This window comes from Belonocnema kinseyi, chromosome 5, assembly GCF_010883055.1.
Source record: "Belonocnema kinseyi isolate 2016_QV_RU_SX_M_011 chromosome 5, B_treatae_v1, whole genome shotgun sequence".
Lineage (NCBI taxonomy): Eukaryota > Metazoa > Arthropoda > Insecta > Hymenoptera > Cynipidae > Belonocnema > Belonocnema kinseyi.
Window position 1 is genome coordinate 54,001,048 of NC_046661.1, and position 11,897 is coordinate 54,012,944.

The following is an 11,897-nucleotide window of genomic DNA, read 5'->3' on the forward strand; positions in this document are numbered from 1 at the left end:
CACACGAGATCTCCGGACCCGCTTTTCCATGTGCATTCAGCGTGCAGAAAAGGCTGATTGATCAAGCCAGTCTGATCCCATCCATTTGAACCCCTCCGATATATAACGATACGAGCGCGTGCCATCTTCATTCGTGGAAAAGCCTACTTAAAATCTTAATGGACATTGATTTATAACTACAACCAGAGTTTCCTTCATGCCAATTCACTTTGGATTATTTTTGCAGATACTAACAAACTTAAAATTATAACTCGAAGATCCTATGAAGAATGGCCTGAAGGTTTATTTCCAAGAAATTGTAAAGCCAGGTATGGTCGATGGTTCTAATCCTAACCGATTTAGCGTCGCTAAAACCAAAGAGTCTAACGAAAATAAACCAGGAGAATTAGTAATTTTTCATTGGTTTTTGTCGGAAACAAACCTATAGGGATATCTGAAGCAGAATTGTCAGAAGTATCAACCAATGCGTTGCAGCGGCACTAATTCTGGTTAACTACCCTCTTGCTGATTCACGAATTTTATTTTACAATTCAAGGGATTTAGACTGCTTTCCGGCACTCGCTGCCTAAAAGGAATTGCTGCTTTGGTGTCTGTGCTGAACAGTGTCTTTGGGGGTATTTGCTTGATTGGTATGTAACGAGGGTGGATCGAGAGGATGTTTGGAAGACGTACGCACGCCGGAGAAGATTCTTGGGGATTGGAGGGCAACTGGCGTTGAGGGTGGACAATGTCGGGTCCGCGTAATGGACCGATTACCCCACCCAGCCGATCGTATTGACGAGACTTTGATTAGGGTCGAGTGGCCAGATCCGACGGGTAAGTGCCGGCCGGTTGCGCACCCTGATAAGCTTACAACATATACCATGGTTGCAGTCCATGCTCCATGGGAAAGGGAAGATTCATCAACATGGATGCTTCAGGATTAATGCTAACTATTTGACACCTGCCCATTTGAACGTCCAGTCTCGATTTAAGATCGGCTCATGATTCTTGAAACTTCAATTATTGTGAATATACTTACACTTGGAATATTGTCGTTGTTGCAGACTCCTTCTTGCAGCAATCGATCCCGGATCTCCCAAGCAAAGATCGAGGGACACTCTCGCTTGTAGTCAGCGATTTTATTCACGACTGGTGTTGTCGCCACTCGTGGTTTGCTGCCGCCAATTGCTCGTGGTTTTATTGAGCCAGTTTCATAATATCTGCAAAAAAATAGTAGGTTTTTGTCAGTTACACTCTAGGAGACGATTATTCTAGAGAGAAAGGAAATACACTGCTTAAAGATTAAAATAGTAATTCCTTAAGTCTCACCTTCCGAGGATTTTAGATACACATCCATTGCTGACTTGTAGAATGCGTGAAATATCGCAGGGTCTAGCGCCACTGTGAGCCAATTCGACGATCTTCTGCCTCGTGGAATCCGGCAATGGCCTTCCGTTGACGTACACACCACCAAGTTGGTTAACCCCGCTGTGCCCTGCAGCCGAGCACCCAAATATTGAGTTCTGTCCGACCATAGAACCCCCTCCAATACCCGCTCCACCCCCGTGCATCAAGTCCTCCTCTGTGAAGCAAAATCTCCAATATACATTCTATCACTTTAGCCGGCTCCATCGGTAAACAGTTTGCATTAAACACAAATACTCTTAGCCCTAATTACGACGTGATGCAACTACTATCTATGTACCTACATGAATCTATATGTCCATGTAGGGAGGCGTCATATCGACACCGGGAAATACATGATGCCCTGTGTATACGTTGAAACTGACACCTGACAACACCACGGAATTCAGTGAAATGAAAATCGCGTTAAATGCCCTGTTTACGTTTCACTGGCCTTAATTTTTCGATAGTTTGCCTTGTTGAGTAAATGATTGACGTTTCATTGGAGTTGATTTTTCGTTTATGTGCTAACGCTATTAAAAAAATCAAATTTAGAATCTAGAGGCCTTGAACTCACTTTAGAAATTAAAGAATATTATCAATAAAGGCACAAATTTCGCAAAATTGTAGCAATGTATTGTCATTTTGTTTTAAATATTAGAGTTTTATATAGATCACGGAGGTCTAGAGTTGTTTAGAATCTTTTGGAAAAGTCGCATCAGGAACTTATATCGAATATTCTATATTTCTAAAAGATACTCTGTTTAAAATATAAACTTGGGTAATAGAAATGTGATTTTGAGTTTTTCAATTTAAGAATTTGAGCAGTTAATATAGCAGTTACCATATATATATATATAGCACTTTCTACAATACTTTTCAATTCCATTTCTTATGCCAGGGTTGTTACAGAATTACGATTTCAAGAAAACAGACCCCTACCAAGTCTTTTTCCAGCGCAATTTAAAAAATATAGATCTTGCATTCAATTTTTCATTGCAAAAAAAAACTTAGAAACTTTGATGTAAAAAGAAAGATCCTTATTCAGGAAGATTGACACCGGATTACGGGGTGTGGCATTTTGAGATTTGACGCCAACTTGTGAAGTTTCACGGTTATCTAACTATTTTCATACTGGATCATCCAAATTTTGCCCTCAGTACTTCAATACATTTTTTCATGACCTTCTCACTAGCAAATAGATTAATAAAATGAAATAAAACGAAATTTTCCTTTTCATCCTTCTGGCTTTTTAAAAAAATAATGTTAAAGTTTTTGGAATTACCTACATTCAATAGACGGAGCAACGATATTTGAAGATAATTTGTTATTAAGCAATAAAATATTTAAAACAATAAAAAAACCTTTTTCTCCTTCGGGGACCATAAAGTAAAAAACTTCGGCACCTTATCTATAATAAAAAAGGCGCCTATTTCAAAAACACTTAACAATGTTTTTCTTTCTGAAATTTTGACGGGAAATTTATGTTTGTTTGAAAAGATAAAAAAAATCTCACGAACAACATTTTTAGAAATGAAAAAAATCTATATTAACTTTAAGATTGAAAAATATAGAGGTTTCAAAATGTATAAAAATTCTTTTATCGGAGTTAAATTTTTGACTTCAAAAAAATATTTAAATCTTGATTTCATCAGAATTTAACTTCTTTATTAAGAATGTTGTTAATAGTGCTTGCAAACTCAAATAACTTTAATTTTCTACTCCACTGTTTAAATTCTAGTTCATTTCTTTCTAAGCATATTTCTTTTATTTGCTTTCTTAATAAATAAGGATTTCTAAAAATAACTACTCTCAACACAAAAAACTTGAAAAAAAGTTTTTAATGATTCAAAGTGTCTTCAATGAATATTTAACAATTTCAAAACTTTAACAAAAAATTATTTAATTTAAATGAAAAGGATTGACTACTTAACTCTTGAGTGTACACCTGATTTCAAGGGTTCAAAAATTTCAAAGAGTTCACAAAATTTTTAAAGATGTAATACATATCAAAGATTTGAAAGATTTCACAAAGATTTCAAAAGTTTTCCAAAGATTTCCAAGATTTCAATGATTTGAGAGTTTTCAAAAAGATTCTACAAAGATTTCAAAGACTTCACAAAGTTTTTTAACATTTGAAACATTTGAAATATTTTACAAATATTTCAAAGCCATTACAAACATATCAATGAATTCACAAAGATTTCACGACGATTTAAAAGATTTCAGAAATTTCTATAGATTACAATTAATTTGCAAACATTCTACGAAAATTTCACAAAGTTTTTAAAGATTGAAAAATATATCAGCGATTTAGAAAAGATTTCACAGAGGCTTCAAAAGATTTCACGAAGGTTTGTGCATCGGACTTCGAAAGTGAATTTTCCCCCGTTTCAAAGTATTTGATCAGTAGCATTCACGGAATTTTTTTTAAATAGTTGCATCAGTAAAAAAAGATAAAAATGGGATTAGTCGCGTGATTTCAAGGTCTGAGTCTATATTTTCTTTTGTTTAATTTCTTGATCCACGATTTTTTCTCCTTTTATGGTTACTTCATCATTAATTTTCGGCTTGAAAAACCAGAATAATTTATTAATTATTCCCACCTTTGGTGCTAAGATTGCTGCTTCTTAGTTAACCTGTTTGCTTTGAACTTCAGGTTAAATTCACTCTAGTCTTTTATTCAAAAAGCATCCAACACCATGAAAAGCGACGCTCCACATTACAAGGACTGTCTCGCCAGAATCCGCGCTAAATGCGTCTTGCAATTAACGAATTTAATTAATCCCTATGTTTGCACGTGAACTCGTAGGACACCTGTAATGCAAAACACATTTCGTATGCGACTAAGCAAAGACCCTCTTTCAGGACTGTATACTATATGCGAATTATTTGAGTCCGCGTTCCCATGCTTCACATCTCAAGCAGCCTCGCTGTTGGGTTATATTTGAAATCTGACTGTTTTAAAAGACCATCACAAAAGATATACTGGCAGCGATTTAAAGATATAATATTACTTTTTTTTTAATCCGCTCGTCAACATTTAAAACTCCTTGTTTGATATTCGACGCGTGCATTTTATGCGACAGTGATAGCGTTCAAGGCGATTTGTCTTCTCACTGATGACTAATAGGTTCGAACGTCGGCTCGTGAATAAGATTTTTTCATTGATCAAAGGGGCTCTCGTCTTCCGAACTAATTCCTTTCCTTCTTTCTTTCGCTCCTGATGCCCGAGAATGAATATTCATTACGTGTTCGTATAAACGAGCGAGTAAGTCAAGCTTTTTGATCCCACGTTAAGTTATGTGAGCAGATACAGATATATACCAAAAAGGAGTTATCAATATTATAGGTTAGATATAAATTATAAAATGTAACTATAAAATATCTAACACGTGAAATTTTTCGAAAGAAATGTGATTCGACCTTACGGTGTTGGTTTGGTGAGTTTCTCAAGTAAGTCCCGCGATAGCCATCGAAAACAAACGAAGATTCGATTCCACCCGGCTGACCTAGTTGCCCTGAACAATTTTTTTCGCAGTAACATACTTGCTTCGGATTTACAATTTTAATTTTAACACGGGGAAAAACTATTCAAATCATTTGTATCCTTTCGTTCTCCTTTTTAAAATAAGCCTTCACCACGTTTTAATTTTTTCTCTTGTCCCCCATTGCAAATCAGACCCGAAAGACGATACATTCCAAGTCCGATAAGTTTCCAATTTCGAGGCTGTTGGTGCGGACAATTCCGGAATTGCGGACTTATCGGGTGCTCCTTCTAGTAGCAAGATATTAGGTGCGCGCATTCGTAAATCATGAGTGCAAATCATGAGCAAAATAGCACAAGTAGTAGAGGGACCACAATTAGTGTGCGTGCCGTACGAGTGGTGACGTTTTAAGGGGAGTGTACACTTATCGGATGGAAAGTTATCGGACTTGGACTGTATTTATCTTGTTGAAATGGCAAATATTGAGTTTCATAATGTAAGTCACTATTTATAATGCCCTGCAGGCTACAATTATTATTTGTATTAAAATTTTTTTGCAATTAATGTATCAAATCAGTTCAATAGCCCCGATTTTTAATTTTCATTGAAATGCAATGATTTCTTATTAAAAGTACCGATTTCCAAAATAAAACGCCATCAGAGCCAACAATTTTATAAAAATGCCGAATTTAAAGATTCTCAATGATAATCTGAAATACCTTTTGATAGTAATTTATTAAAAATACAAATTTTCTGTGAAAAAATCATAAAACAACAAAAAAATTGTTCACAATTGTAAATCTTCTTTCAAATTCATTTTTTGTAAGTAAAAGATTTTCAGTGAAAAATTTTAACATAGATTTAACTTGTTCCACAATTGCCCATCTTGTATTAAAGCTATACTGTTAAAAATGCATGAAATTGTACAACAATTCTACAAAACTTCTACAATACAAGCATGAGGTAAAATTGCAAACATGGTATTGGAATAACGAAATAGCCATACATGTATCGTAAGTGTTGTAAATCGTGAAGTCACGTTCCAGCTTTGCAATACATGTAATAGAGCGTTTGTAAGAAGAAAACTGTGCACAAGGAAATCAGTCAATTAAAGGAATTCGTGGGATTCACGGCATTCATTGAATTCCCAGAATTCAAGAAATTCGCGAAATTCATGACATTCACGAAATCTGTGAAATTAGCGGGTTTCATGAAATTCACAGAAGTCACGGAATTCGCAGAATTGATGGAATTCAAGGAACTCACAAAATGTATGGAATTCAAGGACTTCATGAAAATCACGGAATTAGCAAAATTCATGGAAAGGGAATTCCCGAAATCTATGTCATTCATTGAATTCACGGAATTAATAGAGTTCAATTTATTTACGGAATTCATCGAATATATGGAATTCGCGAATTTATGGAATTTACGAAATTCACGGAACACCTTTAATTGATACAATTCGCGGGATTCATGGAGTTCATGAAATTCAAGTAATTCGAGGAATTTATTGCAATCATGGAATTTACGGAATTCGCGAAATTTTTATAATGCCCGGGATTCACGGAATGCATGCATTTCGCCGAATTTACAGAATCCAAAGAATTATCGGAATTCGCAGAATTCATAGAAATGAAGGAATTCATGAAATTTGCGGAATTCATTCCGTGTATTCCATGAATTCCGCGAATTCGATCAATTCCGTGAATTCCATAATTTCCGCGAATTACATGAATTCTAGAATTTCATGAATTCCGTCAAGTCCATGAATTCCGTCAAATTCTTGAATTTTGCGAATTTCGTAAATTCTTTGATTTCCGTACATTCCATAAAGACCGTAAATTCCTTAAATTCCAGGAATATTATGAATTCTTTGAATCTCGTCAATTCCTTGTTTTCCGTGCATACCATGAATTCCTCAGTTTCCATGAATTCTGCTAATTCCATAAATTCCGATAATTCTACGAAATCCGTAAATTCCGGGCGTTATATGCATTTGATAAATTCCTTGAATTCGGTCAATTCTATGGATTACACGAATTAAATAAATACGTGCTGAGAAAATCAGATCGACCATCTGAGATTTCCAAACCGGCCCTTCACAATGATCGAGTCAGCCAGCTTTGAATGGCCGAGACGACGGTCTGAGTCAATCCAGTCGTCTTTCTGAGATTGTCGATTTGGACCTCTCGTTTTTATCTTCTAGAAATAGCCGCTTTAGCCATATTCAAGAGCTGTCCTATAGTCGACCCTGCAATATGATCTGTCTGCACATTTATATGGTCAAACAGACCTTACATTTTTCTCCGTGTTGTGGTGTAAAATTTCGGGCGATTCTAATATTTCTCTAATATTTCTCTAATATTTCATGGGATCACAATTTGTGTCAAGTCATCATTTTTCGAATCCTAAATAATTTGAACAGAAAATGGAATTTTTTATTTTTGAGACTGACAGGCGCCATCATAAAAACTTGATTTTCGGATTCAGGGGGTCTCAAAACGTAGAGATCCGTTAAAAAACTGTGGTGTCAAATTTCGGGAAATTCTAATACATTCTCAATCATAAATTTTGAGAATGTACAAATATTATACCTCAAAGACTGAACATTTTTCAACAATTTACGTTTTTCAGGCTTTTTATCGAAAAGTGACATTAGCTGCGCGCATACGTAAATCATGAGCGCCAATTATGTGCAAAATCGCACACTTAGTGGGAGAACAACAATTACTGTGCGTTCCGTACGTGTGATAGCGTTTTAAGGGGAGTGTGCACTTGTCGGATGGTAAGTTATCGGACTTGGATTGTATTTATCTTGTTGAAATGGCAAATAGTGAGTTCCATAATTTAATTTACTATTCACAATGCACTACAGGATATACACAAATGTTAAGCAATTAAAAGACGATCAGGTTTCCCACTGCAACGATATATTCATTATGCTACTATATCTAATGTATTTATGATTTCATTTAACCTTTTTCATCAGCGAGAAAAAACCATATAGTTTAAACGGACTTTTTAAAATATAGATTTAAATAAAAAATTCCAAATATTTCAATTTAATAATCTAGCTCGAAGTAATGCTGAAGCATTCACAGACGAAACTTGTTAACGGTGAAGTTCAGCTGGGGTAAAAAAGGGGTAAACGCGCTGTGGGGAAACCAAGACCTTCCTCTGAACTCCGCTAGAGGGCTGCAAGTTACTTACATTAAGGATCATCTAGGGAGGGTGCGACAAACCATGTGCCTAAGACGGATTGGTCGAGCTGAGTTTACTGGATACTTCCGGTTAGGTTGGGTGGGGGTAGTGGGAGGCAGCTGTCCGTCTGTGCAGTGCGTAAATATGTGTGCGTATGACACAACCTTGGATTCAGTCTGAGGTTGAAAGTGCGATCATGCTCAGGGAGTCTGACGTCACTTCCTGTCCACTTTTCACGAGACTGTGGAGGGGGAACATTGGCGCATCCTTCCGTAGAGGATCCTTAACTTACACAAGAGCGTGCTGCCCTCTAGCTGAGCCCAGCGGAGAATGTTTGTTTTTTCACGGCGAGTTTACCCTTCTATCAGTTACCCAGCTGAACGTTACCCCGTGACACCCATTACCTAAAACGCTTTTACACCCAGTTTTTTCTGTGTTTCGTGCTGAAAATTTATATTTAAAAAATCATATCGGTTAAGTATTCTAGTTTTTAGTTGATTATAAACAGTAAATTCCTGTGATTTATGGGGTTACCTATATCAACTTTAGGGGCGCAATGGCAATCTCGAAATAAAAAAATAGGTGCAATTTTGCGAGATGAGAACTCGAAAGATATTCACCATTGAAGTGGACTGTTTTGCGACAGGGTGATTGGAAAAGACAAGTCTTTTGTAAAGCCGACGCACACCGCGTTCAGAAGCAAGGTGAGCATTGTAGCCTCGTGTGTATGTATACACGCTGTCACTACATTCTTTATTTATAATTTCGCGTTAATCTACGCGACGACCAGCAAAAGCGAGTCGTGCCGCAAAGTGAGGCAAAAAGGTTCCACTTGGCTGAGCGTGAAACGGGACACAGATTAAATCCTATCGTAGCGGCGGACGACGTCGCGGCGCTTTCCCTCTTCGCCCTTGTCACCCTGCAGCTTTCTCTTCTCTCTTTATCCCGATTTCTCTCCTTCTCATCTCTCATCCTCGTCCACTCCCTACCTTCCATTTATTCTGTGAACCACCTCCTCTCCTTCTCTACGACCGCCTCACCAAACAACCCCTGAAACACGTATCTCGAGCTCTCCTAGACTACATTCTACGCTACACTCCAGAGAAAAAAAGGCGGAAAAAGGGCACTCTTATATTTTGTCTTTTTTTCCCCACACGTATAGAAAACGTTTAAAAATTATGGAAATTTTACTTTATAATTCAGAGGTCATCATATTGCACTAGCAAAAAAGTTTATTAATATTTATCTGTGTGATTATTCATATTATTTCTTGATTTCAAACAGTCCCGCGCAGTTAAAAACTGCATCACCCACCAATAGCCATCGATTGGATATCAACGAACTAAAACGCAACCCTGAAAAATAGTTCATTTAGAACCTCAGTTCTAAAGGATACCTACTTTTACTTAAGCTGCATCATTACTGAACCCTCAGGGTTTTCTCTGTTATGTAGGAGAAAGGTGCCTAAAATTAAAAATCGATATTCTAATTTTAAGAATTTCCCCTTAAGGTGAAGAATATTTGCAACTTAAATAGGCGCCAATAATATATATTCTTAATGTAAGATGGAGGCCCTCTTACCTTACAAATATATATTCTTGTGTTAGTTCTACTTTGCAGAAAATAAATCGATTTTATTAGAGAGATAGTGTTACTTACTAAAATCTTGAAAATTTACGTTGTGCGAGAAAAATTATACAGGAAACAGTTTTTACCACAAAAGAATGGAAGTTTCGCTGACAGAAATATAAAGTTTTCAACTTTATTGACAATACTTACAGTATACAAATTTAATGTTTTGACAAATAAAACAATATCACACAATCTAATTATATTAATTAGACGTAATTCAGGTCCAAAATATAATAAATCTCATAAATGAGGCTTGGCCAGGGTGGCAGACACGACGAAAATAATATTGTCAAGTGCTTAGGTTAAACACGTGTGACAAGTTTCATCGATAAATGATCGGCAATGTAGAACAGCGACTTATCTTGTGTACTACATGGAATAAACTATTAAATATTATTATTATCAATCCGGTCGATATGCAGTTTTCTTGTATTAGTACAGTAGAAACATTGCGTAAAGTCCGTTTCTAGTAGAATGTCAACGAATAAGAGGTTATATTACAACTTTCTCTATTTTTATTCAAAATAACTTATTCTTCTTGTTAGACATCTTTAAAGGTAATTTTTCTAGTACATAAAATATCACAGAAGCAAACCAGCATGTTTTCCTATCTTTCAATGTTTTTATTTTCATAAAAAGCTGCAGGCGGCTTTACCCTCAGATGAGGGGCAAAGCTGACGAAATACAGCATGTTAGAAATAATTAAATTACCAAATTATTGTTTTTTTTTATGTAATTAATACTTACAGAAATATGATATAAAATATTGTAGAACACGAAATGAGAAAAAACTGGTTAAATTCAACATCTTATTAACTTAAAAAATCTGCCCGGTCGTGCACTACGCGCGCGCCTCACTTCGCTCGCAAGTTTGAGCGCGCCTAGGGCGCGCGACGGTTAAATCTCGCGCCTCGCGCTCGATAATAGATTACCTACAGCTTCGCGCTCGGATATTTATTCTTTGCGTTTGGAATGATTGAAAAAAACTTTATTCAAAAGATCTCTTTTAGATGGCAGTATTTATAGTTAAAGATTAAGTTTCTCAAAGCTCTGTAGGCTTTGAGGTACACATTCTCATCGTGACACTCGCGCTGCGCGCTCGATTTCCGACAGACATTTGATTTTTTTCTCGTAACTTTCGTCGTTTTTCCACACATTTTTTTTATTATTTTTTTTCAAAGTTATTTTTCACGAATAAAACAAAAAGTACGCGTCCTATCAAAAAGTGATTCTTAACGAAATTGTAGATCTATTTTGGGATAACCATTTTTGTTAATTCATCTTTTCTCGTATCCTACATAGTTTGTCCACAAATGGAATTTTTTATTTTCCATTATTTTTTGTGCAATCAAAATTTGAATTTTCGATTTTTGCAGAAAATCCAAAAATTGGTTATGATAATCTTGTAGGGCTTTCAAAAAGAAATGTTTTTCTTCTCTTGACTTTTTTTCATATCGTACGTTTTTCGGCTTCAAATTTTGATTATCGGTTGATTAAAAAAGTTTTGAAAACGCCACAACTCTGAGAATTTTCTTTTTATCGAAAAAAGTTATGAGAATAAATTGTTTGTTCTTTTTAATACTAAAAATATCCGTACATAGAATTTTTAAATTTAGAAAAAAGTGGTCTCGAAAATTTTCAAAATGCGCTCACTTATTGAATTTTTATCAAAAATGGCTGGTTCACGAACTCGTTCTTTATTTTAGCACCTAAAAAAAGTGTGTCAAAGATGAATTTGATTCGTTCATTTTTTCGAGAGTTACCGTGTTCACAGTCAGACGGACGGCCGGACGGACAGACAGACAGACGCCATCGTGAAAACCTGATTTTCGGATTCAGGGGGTCTCGAAACGTGGAGATCCGTTGAAAAAGTGTGATGTCAAATTTCCGATAATACTAATACTTTCTCAATCATAAATGATGAGAATGTAAAAAGATCATTGACTGTTAACTGTTTGGCGCTGCCCCCCTTTACCCTATCTAAATTGTGCTTCGCGAAATCTTTAATCGAAAAGTAAATAAATTGTAAGTCAGAATTAAGTATATACTGTTAAATTGAGTATGTCAAAAAATTGATAGGTTACAAACTATTTTTTCAATTGAAAATTATAATGAACTGACCACATTTTGACACATTTTGATGAAAGCAGTGACGGATCCAAGGGAGGTGTTTCGGAGGTTCACCCC

At 35.8% G+C, this 11,897-nt stretch overlaps 1 protein-coding gene across 1 annotated transcript in view; it reads right to left on the reverse strand.

The window, feature by feature from the left end:
* Positions 1-11,897, reverse strand: part of LOC117173654 (paired box protein Pax-6-like) — a 36,317-nt gene that overhangs the window by 20,496 nt on the left and 3,924 nt on the right. Inside the window, exons 2-3 of the mRNA XM_033362294.1 lie at positions 1,312-1,564; positions 1,022-1,202 (exon numbers count right to left, since the gene is read on the reverse strand). Coding sequence (XP_033218185.1) covers positions 1,022-1,202; positions 1,312-1,564 — 434 coding nt within the window. The remainder of the gene's footprint in view (positions 1-1,021; positions 1,203-1,311; positions 1,565-11,897) is intronic.